The 15144-nt window shown below is 33.9% G+C and overlaps 2 protein-coding genes across 2 annotated transcripts; both read right to left on the reverse strand.

The window, feature by feature from the left end:
• Nucleotides 1–4396: 4396 nt before the first annotated feature.
• LOC128186463 (ladderlectin-like) lies at nucleotides 4397–6904 on the reverse strand. Its single transcript, XM_052856231.1, has 4 exons — nucleotides 6766–6904; nucleotides 6563–6642; nucleotides 4851–4938; nucleotides 4397–4652 (listed from the first exon to the last, which is right to left on the reverse strand). The coding sequence occupies exons 1-4, from the start codon at nucleotides 6818–6820 to the stop codon at nucleotides 4423–4425; spliced, it is 453 nt and encodes a 150-aa protein (XP_052712191.1). The 5' UTR covers nucleotides 6821–6904; the 3' UTR covers nucleotides 4397–4422.
• A 1836-nt stretch (nucleotides 6905–8740) lies between these two features.
• LOC128189910 (C-type lectin domain family 4 member E-like) lies at nucleotides 8741–12106 on the reverse strand. The gene is made up of 5 exons (XM_052861713.1): nucleotides 11989–12106; nucleotides 10867–10946; nucleotides 9938–10025; nucleotides 8945–9167; nucleotides 8741–8861 (listed from the first exon to the last, which is right to left on the reverse strand). Exons 1-5 carry the CDS (start codon nucleotides 12044–12046, stop codon nucleotides 8828–8830), a joined length of 483 nt encoding a protein of 160 aa, XP_052717673.1. The 5' UTR covers nucleotides 12047–12106; the 3' UTR covers nucleotides 8741–8827.
• Nucleotides 12107–15144: the final 3038 nt, after the last annotated feature.

Consider the following 15144-nt stretch of genomic DNA (forward strand, 5'->3'; position numbering starts at 1 on the left):
GTCCAGTCTTGTCATTGTCCACGTTACAGATATTAAACTCTCATACATAATAACTCACCCTAAACACGTATACCAATCAAACACGCTAGCGCTATAAATTAATATACAAATTATATAACTAGTTACATAACAAAAGGGGGTGGGTCTATTATATTAAAAATTCCAATAGACGTGTTCAACAATTAATATTTACATTTTCCAGTGTCTTTGCCTATGATAACACAACGTATCGATTTTGTACTATATAACCCATAATACAAATGACGCCAAATTGAGGCGCCGGCGGGGTTTGCTTATTTATATTTAAATATTTAATCGTAAGATGGTTTAAAATTATATAAATATAAGTAATAAGGAATCATTCTTTGAATATTATGAGGTGATAATTTCGGTCGGGGCGTGATCAAATCTATCATAAAGCCCTTTGGGCTTTATTGGATTTGATCACGCCCCGACCAATATTATCACTTCTTAATACTCAAAGAATGATCCCTTATTCCTTATAAAAATTCTTTCAGGTAAAAATCCTTGAAATTATACTAGCTTACAAACTGTTCATTCTTAGTGCTGCCGCAATATTTGGAATACATGTACCCCCCTCACTGCATGTGTATTATTGTGTATATAGCAGTCGATGCAAACTTTGAATAGATTGTTGTTATTCACGGAAAATGTCTTGATACCACAATAACATGCCTCAGTCATGTCTACCGTTAAAGATCATTGGTTGGCGTCCGAGGCCAATTTCATTAATTTTACTTTATAAATTAAAGACATTTGAACTTTCCAGGGCTCTGGACCTCCCCCTCCCTTCACCCCCACCCCCTCCACTAGATCCACGCATGCATTCGATAATCAAAATTAAAAAGAAGGAATAAACCTACTCAGCACGTTAACTTGAAATGTTGCACGATTTGGAAGCCATTGTACGGGGGCTTCTTATTGGTACTGTTGGAATTTATGGAGGGGGTCACTGCTTATTACCTATACTGTACGCCCGTTGGAGCAGGTTTATCTAGGTAATAAATCGATGACACTGAACGTAAGGACTTCCTTATTGAGAAATTTAATAACTTCGTTACTGATACATGTGCTGTGATAAAATGTCTTAATTTTATTTGGAACATTCGGTCCCGAAAAGCCCATACCATGGGGTATGGCTGGACCTCTGTTATTGTTGTTGGATTTTGCATCTACTGTACTAGTTTGAGCAAGAACAAGTTAGACTGTTATGGTGATATACAAAACAGTGATAATGGTACGGAGCTGGTCTGTCTAAAGGATGACCCTGGTTGTACTTGTACTTGTCACAAGGTACCTCGATGGATGACGACAGGTAATGCCGTGAAGCCTCTAGGTATCGAGATTGTCAGAAGATCGGGACGTTCTGTGCTGATATCGAATTCATTGATATCTGCTTCGTTGATATCCAAATCTTTTTATAGCGCGAGTTACACAAACAGTTTTTTGTCTCGACTGCCAGACAATATCTGCTCATTCCCAAGAATTGTAAGTGTGAACTTCTCACACAATTTAATTACAGAAGTTGGTGAAATTCGGTGCTTGGTTTTCTTGGATACGTTACAACTTTCTTTGAATAAAATTTTATACATAAAGAAGGAATCTTTCAAGGGTCTGAAATATTTGCGTGTCTTAGATTTGTCGAATAATTTTATCACCGATATAGAACCTTTGTCGTTTACGAATGGACTCCCAAGGCTATTTTGGATAAATCTTGAAAATAACCATTTGAAATCGGTATCGATTAAAAACGTCGTATTGAATAAACCTTATGGAAACAACAGAATCAAAGAGATCACGGGTTTATACAGAGTCAATCAAGACACTTTCTTGTCCTCAGAGAGCTGTGGGTTCCTTGATTTAAGCAATAACTTACTGCAATCGTTTCCAAAATTTCTACATCTTTTAGATCTTTCAAATCGAAGTATGTTATCCGAAGTTTTGCATTTCAAATTTTCTCTGGCGGAAAACTTCATCACATGTGATTGCAAACTGTACGAATACCTGGCGGAAGCAAGCCAATGGTTGGAGCAGAATTGGATCGAATATTCTGACATGAAATGTGGAAACCCTTTCGAGTCTCAGATGACAAACATAAAGGAAATTTCTAAATATCAAAAGTTTGATTCCTTAGTCTGTAATATAAGTCGTCAAGAAGGGTGTCCTTTCCCATGTTTCTGTTATTCCAACCCAAGCAAAAGACATACCGTTGTAAACTGCTCGTCATTTTATCTCACCGAAGCACCCAAGCACCACATAAAGTCAAAGCATCCAGTTATTTATATATTTAAACGGCATTCTACATTGCATGGATCGAATTTCAATATATCTCTATTTTGTGATGCTCTCAGTCTTGCACTAATGGTGGCTATACCTCTCCTTGGTGTTTCGATCGCAATTGTAGTTTGTATTAATTGTGTCTACAAAGAAGACATTTATTTGCTCTCTAGAAGATTAAAATTTCCTCGAATGAATAAAACTGGATATGAATATGACGCCTATATATGCCTTTGTGAAAGTAACATTGGTATCGTCACGTGGTCGCTACACACACTACTTCCGTATTTGGAAAGTTATGGGTATTCAATTTTTTTCCCGCCTAGAGATGAAGCATTTGGAGGTTTTCGAGAAGAAGAAATTATAATGAAATTGAAGAAATGTCGGAACTATATTTTCTTGATGACTGAGGATTTTGAGATTGAAGGAGACAGCGAAAACGCACTTTGGTGTGGTTTGATGTGGAAGAATGCGTGGAAAAACTTCAGGGAACGGAGCAATGACCTAAATATCATTATCGTTAATTGTGACTATCTGCGATGGAAAAACTCGAAAAACAAAGTATTAAAGGCATACTTGCGGCAGCAACTGGCTGTCGAATTCTCGAACAAGAAACACGAAGTCTTGGATGATATTAGGAAAAGAATGGGTGTTCCCAAAGCACTTGCTTCCGTCTTTTCAGCCACTGCTTCTAAATACAATAACTGTAACAATTGATTTACCTCTTTGAAGGTAAACTTTATAATAGTAAAATGAAAAATACCTCGTTTGAATGCCAATTCACGTCGTCCCAGCATACATTTATACGTCACAACATGAGGATTTATGTATGTTATGTATAGTAGTACATGTACAGGTCGGTGACGTATACATGTATTACATACACATGTTTACAGCAATATATATAGGCTTAAAGACTGCAGCCTACACGTTATTTCATCAAGATGTATGAACAATTTAAATATATCTAAAAATTGAAAAAAAATGGAAAAAGTTACTGGTCAAATTAATTTAAAAAACTAATTATTAAAATCAATCTTGAATCAATTAACTCAATCCGATTAATGACACACCAAACCTGATCACGGCAAATGAGCCCAAGTAAACGTCGACACGCACTTTGACTAGATTTATTATTGTAGATTAAATGAAACAATCAACCTTAATTAACCAATTTGATATGTACTTATGAAAAATAATCGTTAAATCATATCTATTCGTTAATATAATAACGAGTTTTCTCAACAAAGTACAGTATCTCGCACTATATTTTCAGATAACATGTTTTATGGCTGTTCCATCTATTATTTATGGCTTTAAAGCGACGATACATAAATATTTCATTCAAATAAAAATCAATATAAATATAAGCATTGAATGCTTTTTTTGGATATCGTCGGTCTTACAACACAGTAGGCCGTAGAGACAAATAGCACGGTATGTTAAATTGTCTGCACGGCCTGGTGTGTTATAGGACCGACGATATCCAAAAATAAGTATTCCATGCTTAAAAGTGCATCCATAATTAGTTTCGTTATCAAAAGATAAGTTTTATCATTCACCTGGAGAATTAGGTTATGGATTGTAAAGATTACTATTACAGGTATCTGTATGTTTATACATTTATTCATAGAGACATCACAAAAAACATTCATTTAAGAATATGAGTCACTGTATCAAGTTAAGTATGTTTTACAAAATGCGTAGTTTTGTGATTAGTTCTGTAACAGTACATATTAAAAATTAAATCCAAAGGAAATCATTTTTTTGGCATCTTCATTAAATTGAATGAAGTCAAAATATGGATAAAGTTGTGTGGACTAACTTTATCTATCAAATGCAAATATATCAGTCTAATATTGTGTATTTACATTTGCATATGTTTCCTTACATGAACCTATAGGATAGCGAAAACGTTCAATTCTATACGTGGTCAAATCTTTTGAGAAGCCCTTCGGGCTTCACAGGATTTGATCACGCGACCAGCCAAGTTCATATCCTGGTGAACTTGCTGTTTATTTCTTAAATAAATTATGTTGTTATGACTGTATGATATTTGACAACATAAGTTGTTACTAACCAAGATTATCCACAAAGCTAGATGACTGTATTCATTTATTATTTTTACATTCCATTGTTAAGTTCACAAATAAACTTTTCTGCACGCGCGCAGATGTAATCGCCCATTTTGGCATGAAGAGCAGCCATTAAGAGACCGCAGTTAGACGATGTGTAACCGTTCGGCTCATTGGTGGACCAAAGTGATGACGTCATGTTAACGAGTTCCTGTGTAGAAGCGTACATCCATATGTCTTCTTCTATCAAATCAGTAACGCCGATCCAAAAGTTTCCCCCTAAAGTCCAAAACAATTAATTTCATAGTCTTGAATGTGGGTATTTCTTGCTTGAATGTAAATACCAATCCCTATTTTAAATGCATATTTGTTATCACTGCTTTCTATCTACCACTTCTTGCATGGAATCTAACCATACGCGCTTTAAAAGGGTAAAAATATTAAAAGCAAGATAATCTTTAATTTAAAACGTCTTACCAATTTTCTGAGCGTGGCTAGTGAGAAAATGTCCTTCTTCTTCTGTGCGGGGTTCCGCTAACTTTGCATTGAAAGCTTGACAATATCCCTATTAAGTACATGTGTTGTACAAGATAATGTTATATAGTTAACGTTTTGTCTCTTGAATTAGATAGGGTATTAATTATATCAACTATACTAAAAAAATGCCTTATTAGAAAATGCAAAAGTTCAATAATACTTTGGCGATTGAGCAAAGTCTGGAGAAGGGTCAAATTAATCAACTGAATTCATTTAAATGTCAAAATATATTTACATCAATGAAATATTTATCAGAGTAAGTATAATATCAGGTCGTGATCCGGTTTGAAGTCGCGAGAGGAGTCAGTTCATGTTCTTCGAGAAATACTGAAGGAATACTGAACGTATTCATACGCACCAGATTTGGTAATTGGGTCTTCTGTGTTTGGCGTAAATATTACTCAAATCAACCAATGCAATTTAATAGAGGGAAAGAAAGTGAATGTAAATATATTCACATATATGAGGTGATAATAATTTCACAGTCGATAAATTAGGTTAAACGGTTACAAACTATAGTTTACGGAAGAAAATTATAGTTATAACGACGTTAATCTATATTTCACATTTGCAAAGCATGGTTTATCTATGTTTCAGAAGTGTAAAACTATAATTATAATACTGAAAACAACAACTTGCGATTGCAAAACGTAGTTTGTCTGTTTAATATAGATTCACGATTGTGACTCTATGATACCAACTCTTAATTATAGTTATCAAATGCAAATTATAGTTCACGGATCTATATTTATCTTATCTATTGTTAAGGTTTATTTACAGAAAGAAATCAAAACTTAGATTTGCATTCGTAAACTGTAGTTTACAATTGTTAAATAGTTGTAGTTTTACCGATGAAAACTCAGCTTAACGAATGGTAAATTATAAATTGCGTTTGTAAACTTAATCGTCGATAAACCTAGTTTATCAACTGTGAAACTATCTTAAACCCATTTTTGTGAGTTTGGCGTGCCATACCTATCGATGCAGTGTGCTACGATTAAAGAGCAAAGATGAAATGGGATTATCTCTACAGCAAACAGTTAAATTCTTCATATTCCATTTATAGGCACGTCGGAATTAAAGATAGAACCATTTTAACAAGAGCTTGGACTTTGGATAGTTGTGTCAAACAGCAATGTGACGTAGGCCTGTCTCTTTCACTGCTGGTCACTGAGCCATGGCTCTCTGAAATCAACAAGATTTGTCTGGCTTTTAAGCGAAGACTACGCAATCGGTGTATATTTCGCTTGAAACCTCGTCATTTTAACTTGTTTTGACGCAAGAAAAAGATAGTTACATCCTACTGAAAGTCCAAGGCCTTGATAAAATGGTTCTATATTATGATTAAGAGTGCGGTCGAAGTTATGGAACTTGTGCCCAATCCCAATTGTATTTTTGTACAATAAAATATGTTCAAATCAAGGATATATATCCCTTTGGTCGCAGCATCTTTGCACTTTCGCTTTTTCGACATGGCAACTTACATTTCCAAATGTCAGACATAATAAATATAGCAAAATGAACAAAGACAAATATAGGCCTTGTACATCATTTTAAAGTATTGCTATTCTGACGTAAAATTGCATTATTTGTGTTGTTAATTTCTTTGATAGAATGATAAGAGATTCAATATTAATTGGTCGTAATCCTACCGAAGCCACTCCCCATTCCTTAGCCATGCTGTTGAACATGTAGCATTTGTTTTGAAATTGAATCCATCCTGTGAAACAACCTGTAGAAAACACGTTGTTTCAGTACATAAGCGCGCACAAACAGAGAGAGAGAGAGAGAGAGAGAGAGAGAGAGAGAGAGAGAGAGAGAGAGAGAGAGAGCATTCCAATATATTTTTACTCACTTTCTACGTTGTCAGCGGATATAGCAATCAGGAAGGCAAGGTATACTAGATTCATGATTGATTTTGAGCTGAGAAACAGATAGGACTTGTCATTTGGAGTTTGTCGTTATCTGTTCTAATTGTAGATATTTGATATGACATATAGGCCTAGTAAGTAATCTTCTCAAAGTCTTTGGAAGGCCCGTTGAAGCGAAAATATAACGGAAAAATTGTAGCAATATAGACATACTAGCATGTTTCTTGCACTAAGCGATGTCAAAACTATTAGAAGAATAAATATCGAAAACATTTTGACATTTTTCAAACACAATTGTCACAAAAACAAATAAATATACACAAAATATCATAAAAGATTAGATAGAAAAAAAAAACAAATTTCGTGAGTACAAGGGTTGATTTTATTCCTGCTTAGATTGAATTAAACTTCATTACGTCTCTTCCACATCCCAGCACTTCTGGTGTTTTGATTATGTGAAAACATGGACTTAAAAATAAGTCCACGGTTGCCAACTTTTGGGTCTCAACAGACTGTTTCTTAAAATGAACCATTTAAAGTTTAATGCTCCTGGATCACTTCAAGGTATAAGCTTGAAACAATTCAGGTATGTAATGCCACGAGCCAAGATGAACTACTTTCACTTACGATCTAGCAGATCATTTTTTTGTTGGTCTTGATAATTTAAGTGCTCAGGGTGTGAGCTTCACACAAATTTTATTGTTTGGCAATTTTAATATTTTTGGATATCTGGTTCTTGCGTAGACATTTATAAAACACCACCTAATATTCATTCTATTGTTTAACATTCGTTTAAGGAAAGCTTTGCCATTCATTTGAAAAGTAATGAGAGTTCTTCACCCGATACTTTTTTCCAAGTTTCAACAGGTCAAAACTGAGTTCGTTTTCATGGAAATAAAAATGATGATAAAAGAAAATGACAGAGGCCGAGCAAATTTTTCATCTGAAACATTTACATGATCTTTCATTTTCAGATTTGTTGTGCTCTTCAATGATTTTTCAATTACCAATAACCATTACCCCGAATGAGAACCACACCAAAAAAGGTGCGCAATGTTTGTAATGGCTTCCCTGTTAATCCTCACAATGCACTGTTCTCTAACATTTTGCAGTCTAGATGACAAAGATAAAACTATATAAACTAACTAAATAAACTATTTTCACCCGAAGCTATTAATTTCGGTAATGAGATGATTAAGTATCACACAAGACTTGAAAAAAATTGTCAAAGTGCGTTAAATTTGGGACCAATTTAACCCACTGAATTTTGTTTTAAAAGTGCGTTTTGAAGGTACATGAACATTTTTTTAGTGTCGAGACACTTAACGCACTTTGAAAAAATATGCATAAATCAGAAATTCTGGAATAGAATTCCTAATTTGTCGATAGTATGATGATTTGTTTACACTTGTGAATCTAATTTACCGTCTTTGAGAACGGGAATGGGGACGGGGGTAGGGGTTAACCAACGCTATAGGTCAACTAGACACGATCTCGTTGCGATCAACGAGTGGGTCTTCCGTTTGATTACGAATTAATGATAGGATTGAATTAAAATATTGCCATTTGGTACGATAGATAAAAGTCAATATGCTCCGAAAAAGAATTTATTTATAAATAAAAAAAAAATTCGACCTATGCTTTTCACTAAGAATATTGTTTGGAATCGCTGCACACTTTCTACCGACTGGCATCGAAAAATCTAAATTATGCCCTGGAAATATCGAATCGGATGTATGAAAATACTAATTAATATTTGGTCCATTATGATAATCAATCATGGAAATTTTATGGATGACATTTTTTGACAATTGAAAAATACATTAACAAAAAATCAAAGAGTTAAAATTACACATTCGTAAGTGTATTAATTATCAATAGTAGTGATAAATGAATTAAGTTTTTCCCGAGTATGTTATCAGGATTTCATTGAAATCAACTCCCCAATAGAACTATGTCGACATGGTTTTGATTTTTTATTACCATAGAGTGATGTAAATTTGTAAAAGTACAATACATCAATATACATGTATTTCTGTTTATATATCAACCAATAACTTCATTTTGCACCTCGGAGAATCTGAAAGATAATACAATCGAAATGTAAACAATTAAAAAAGAAATGTATCGAATTCTGATCAGCTGAATTCATTATAAACTTACTCTTGATCTTGTTCACAAATAAAATTTAAGCCTCCGGCGCAAGTATAATCTGCCATTTTGTCATGACTTCCTGACCACAGCATTGCGCAGTTCTCGACAGCGTGTCCGTTTGGTTCATGTACTCCCCAAAACGAGGCTATGTGAATTGGTTGCTGATTGGACGCATACGTCCAGGTTGTTTCTTCCACCATATCAGTGATCCCAATCCAAAAGCTTTTCCCACCTTAATTAGATAAAATCTGAAGGCTGGTTGGACAATAAGACTATCCGTCAAATCTACCTTAGAACCATTTTAACAAGGCCTTGGACTTTCAAATAGACGTAACTATCTATTTCTTGCGTCAAAACAAGTTAAAATGACGCTGGTTTTAAGCGATATATACACCGATTGAATAGTTTTAGCTCGAAAGCCAGACAAATATTGTTGATTTCAAAAAGCCATGGCGGAGTGGCCAGCAATGAAATAGACAGGTCTACGTCACAATGCTGTTTGACACAACTACCCAAAGTCCAAGCTCTTGTTAAAATGGTTCTATTTTATTATAAACAAAATAGTTCTAAACTTTTTTTTTTTTTGCTTTAAATTTTGAATACAATATCTTCCTAGATTTTTTTTTATCAAAAGCTCTCCTTCTAAAGGATGTTAAGGAGGCTGGGGGGTGGGGGGGGGGGGTGGGTGGGTCACAAAATTAACCATCAAATCTTCCTGACATTTTGTCATGTCATATTTTTGGCCATAAACGAATATCTAATCAAGAAATAACTCCGAATGTTTCAGCTTTAAAATTTGAGCATATTACTATTTATATCTTTAGACAGAAGTCTTCGACTTAGGGAGGTAAATATACAAAAAAATGGGCAATATAATCTTAACGACCACCATCGATCTCTCTTGATTGGATTTACAAAAACTATACTCAGTATTTAATTACCGTGTATTGTCCAAGATTTAAAGATGTATTATAAAACTAAATTAATTATAAGAGAACCAACCGAATTTTTGAGCATGGCTGGACAGGAAGTGAGCTTCAGCCTCGGTTTGAGGTTCTGCCAACTTAGACTTGAACGCTTTGCAATAGCTCTGAAAAAACCATACACGTATGCATGAACGCACTATTCTTAAGTGTTCTTAAGTTTTAATTAACATCAAATTAATATACTATGAATTCCTAGGTGTTTTTAAATGCAATGATATACATTAAAATATTTACATTTACTGTGAAACCTAGGTGTTCTTAATTGCTTTGATATACTATATAGACCGATGAAATAGAACCATTTTAACAAGACCATGTATTTTCGGTAGAATGTAAATATTCTTGAATCAAAACAAGTGAAAATGAGGGGGTTAGAGTGGAATTTGCATAAACTGCGTAGTATTGGCTCAAAAGATAGACAATATTGTTCATCTTAGAAAGCCATGGATCAGTGTTCAACAATGAAATAGACAGGGCTATGCCACAATGCTGTTTGACACAACTACCCAAAGTCCAAGCTCTTGTTAAAATGGCTCTGATGTACTTTGATCTTAAATGCTTTAGTCAAAACAGTTATACAAAGTTAGTGATTCTATAAAGTACATGTATTTAACATCCTAAAATGAAAAGAGATAATTTTGAATAGAGTAAGGTTGATGTACTTTATCAATCTGTTCTGTGTTAATACAACATATCTAATAATTCAGAGCACTTAGACAAAAAAATCAAATAATTTATAGCTTTTTTATGACAAATTAGGAGTTGGTCAAAAGGGGTACTTTTTATTCCAAATCGAATTATACTCTCTCTCTCTCTCTCTTTCTCTCTCTCTCTCTCTCTCTCTCTCTCTCTCTCTCTCTCTCTCTCTCTCTCTCTCTCTCTCTCTCTCTCTCTCTCTCTCTCTCTGGATAGTGGATAACAATAATTAGAGGATGAAATTCTTACAGACGCTACGCCCCATTCCCTTGCAAGAACACTGAAGTAGTAGCACTTGTTCTGAAACTGCATCCACCCTGTCTTGCAGCCTGAACAAAAAGAAAAACCCACGAAAATGTGATTAGCTTGTAATCTGGAATATCGCTGTTACGCAAAAACGTTTTAATTTGAAAATGTTCAAAACAATAAACATTAAAACATTCTCATTAATAATTTACTATGAAGATAACGGGCAATGCAGGGAAAAAAAAACAAATCCTACGTTAGCAAATCATTTGATTAATTATGCAATGACCGTTGTCTTTTACATTTCAATTGAACCAGCGAAACAACTCTTTACGCATGTATTTCCAAATTTCTCCAAACGAACTTAATTAAAGTTCTTAAAGCAGAGTAATGGATTGATAAACATCAATGTAAGGAACAGACTTCATCACCTATCCGTAAATTGATATCAATATCTTTAATTCTGTTGAGAGCACTGATATCAAAAGAGTACCTGTATATATAGTAGTACTGTCAAAGTATAAAATACGGCAACTGATAAGAATATCATTATTTATATTTTACTCTTCACTCTAAATGTTTCTGCTAGGTTTGATTTTGATATGTTGGACTAAAACACATAGATTAATCGAAATTGGTCATTTAAATCAGAATGACGATAAACTCTTTCATGTACAAAATATAAAGAACATATAAATAATATCTTTAAAAAACCATATGCAATATACTTTCACAAAATCAAAATTTATACTTTAAATCAAATGAATTTATATTCATATAAAAGATGCATTAGGGAATTGAAGACATTTCAAAAATACCAGTTTTTCTACAATTCCTTTTATTAACGAATACAAGTATTTGTATTGCCAGGTTGTGATCGGTATGTTTTGCATACATGAGTAAACTGCACATAATATATTCATTACATTATTAGATCCACTTTACTTCAAAGACTATCGTTCTTGTTCAGTAGGTGTAAATAATGACAATTTCATCATAATAGATAAATAAATAAATAAATAAATAAACAAACAAATATATAAATTTATTTATTTTTGAAATCATTTTTGAAAACTAAACTGGTGAAATTAAGATCCGAGTTTTAATTAAACCACGAGTACATACCATAAGTACAGTTTACGGTCAATATAACCAATAAGTACACGAAACAAAATCCCCTCATGTTTCTTGTGTCCTGTGCTATGTGACCTAGGCACTTGTACAATTCCTTATCTTTATGCCAGTTAATGGGCTGAGGAGTACAGTCTTGTCCAAAAAGTACGATACAGTAAGTCAATAGATAAAGTACGTCTACATTTTTTATAGTCTAGAGACGAAGTTGAGCACCCCTCCCACCACCACCAGAAAAACAATAAAAAAAAATTAAGCTTGCAGCACATTGAATAGAATAGAAAGGTCATTCTTTATGTCTGTAAGGTTAGGCAATTTTGTGCCTTGCTTATAATTATATCTTTCTTTTTCTCGATCAATTTCTTATCATCAGTCGATTCTTGTTGGATTTTTGTTTTGTTCTTTATCATGGGTTTGCTCGACATCAGACACATAGTCGACTCCTTCTGTTTTGCTTGTGTTTTTGTTCTCATCAGGAGAAAAGTAACATTTAATAAACAGGTCAATTCATTATTTAGAGCAAGAATCACAAGCAAAATCTAAGACACCGTTAAGGCCGGTTAACATGGCAATAGATGTTGTATACAACTTGTCACATACAACATTTGTGATATGTCCTCGCATATCATCACGATAACACAGATTTAACGAGGATGTGCGGCCATCTTGTACATTTTAGGGATAAGAATGTAAGCATTTCTTGAACGAACTGGCTTGTTCAAGCCCAAAACTGGCCAAAATTGTTGCCAAAAGATGTAAAAGCAATAAATAGGAAGTCCTGCATGTCATTTTGTTGGAAAAGTATGCATACAAGAACAGGACAATGTCTTTTTAATCACCCAGAACAGCTGTCGAACTGCGCAGTTACAGACTTATTTGAAGATTTAAAAATCTGAAAAAATATGAAGGGGGTTCATTGGTGTCCTCTCTACAACCATCTGCTCCTAAAATTTCTAAGCTCGCTTATTTAAGTTGCAACTTTGTCTCAAAGTAAGGTATCCAATTCTTAAAATGGGTCCAAAAACCACCAGATATATTTGTCTGTGTCTATGGGGGTACATTGCAGATATATTTTCATTGAAAAGTGATGTATACTTTTTTAATTTAAGACAATCACTTTTTTGGACCTCTATCCCACTTCTAAAAAGAGTTTAATTTATACGTATAGAACTAAAAATTCCCCATAAAACAAACATGGGACAGGTATAGAGATGTATATCAAATTCAAAACGGGTTTGTATGAATTGACATTTATTTTTTTCTATAAAAATATAATGTCAATGTGTCTCCAAAGACACAGGAGTTCTTAGTATAGGATTTTTCTTGTTTTAAAAATAGTTCGCATGCCGACTGATAAAAATAGGGTACCCTATTTGGGGCAAAGTTACAACTTAAATAAGCAAAATTCAAACTTTTTCTTAACAAATGGTTGTTAAGAGGACACCAATGAACCCCCTTCATATTTTTTCAGTTTTTTAAATCTTCAAAATAAGTCTGTAGCAGCGCAATTCGACAGCTGTTCTGAGTGATTAAAAAGGCATTGTCCTGTTCTTGTATGCATGCTTTTCGAACAAAATGACATGTTGTACTTCATATTTATTGCTTTTATATCTTTTGGCAACAGTTTTGGTCAGATTCGGACAGAAACAAGCCAGTTCAAGAAATGTTTATATTCTTATCCTCAAATGTACAAAATGGTCGCACATTCCCCTTAATTTTCAAGTCCAATAACTCGCGCTCGGTTGTCAGATAACGCAGTTCCTTAGTATTTTTTCTCCGAAGACAAAAATTATTCAATTGGTACGTTAACTTATAAGTATTTTAAGTATTGCAATGTAAAAATCAACTAAATCCCACATCTCAGTCAGCTTTTGTGTGCATTTTTTTAAATGTACATTGAATGCTCTAGCACCTTAACATGACTGAACAACTGAGTATCTGTGATTTAAATTCCCCTCTACTGTTAATCAAAATTACCGATATACCCTATTTGAAAAAAAATTGTCGACAAGGAAGTAACGGAAAAGAATAAAGGAAAATGACTCATACAAAATATGCGTCTAAAAATTGACCGTGATAATTTGTATATTAGACAATAAAGCATTAAAATAGATCTCTGCAGCCTCTGATTGGCTATCAAAGATAAAATAGAGCGCTTTACAGACTAGAGTCATGCTCTACTTGAAATATGGGTTTAAATGTCAACTAACTGCACCGTATAGCACAGCATTTTGCTGGATACAACATGCTTTATTAATACAGCTTGCTTTCCCGTGTAATTAAGAGGGTAACAATATCTAATGGTTATATACATGAGTCCCGGTGAACAAGGATGCTGCCTGTTTACCTTCGATGAAAAAATGACAATAAAAACCCTGAACCTTCTCAAAAATCTATAAAACGAAATACAAATTCAAAACAGAGCAACACGGACCTCCAAATAGATAGAAGTAGGATCAGGTGCCTAGGAGGAGTGAGCATCCTCTTAAATTCTTTTAAGATACAAACTGCTAAGACATCCGAAGGAATGTGGCTCTTTACTAATCTTACATGACTGTGTTTAATTTCTTATAATTTTGTAATGGGTCACGTTTTTAAGCGTGTATCGTATTGGAAAGATGTGCAAAAAGAGGACGTATAATATATCCATTGTTTACATGATCATTTCAAATAGTCAAACACCTGAATTCGAAGGTGTGAACCCTTCACACCTGCAGGGTGGTGTGTGTGTATATAACACCTAACTGAAGCCATTGTTTTATTAATGATACCAATCAGTTTCATTTCCTGTTTTTATAAGATCAACTGGCAAAATTAATATTGAAATAAAAAAACCACACACCAGTTTTAAACTGTTTATGTGTGTCCTAACTACATGTACATGTAAAATAATGTATTTTCATTTACACTGTGTGATGGATGTTTACCAACTCACCTCGGGTAAGTACTCCTTTTAAAGAATTACAAAATGATGCCACTTATTTTAAATACTCGAAATTGAAAAAAATACAAATTAAAAATATACCCGGACCTTTTATATTAGGCGGACATTTTCTTATACGGGCCGGACCCTTTTAGTGCAAAGGCGGACAGTAAATGTTAACATTTATGGTCCGCCCCGGACCATTTTACAGGGCGGACCTTAAATTA

This window comes from Crassostrea angulata, chromosome 6 (assembly GCF_025612915.1).
Source record: "Crassostrea angulata isolate pt1a10 chromosome 6, ASM2561291v2, whole genome shotgun sequence".
Lineage (NCBI taxonomy): Eukaryota > Metazoa > Mollusca > Bivalvia > Ostreida > Ostreidae > Magallana > Magallana angulata.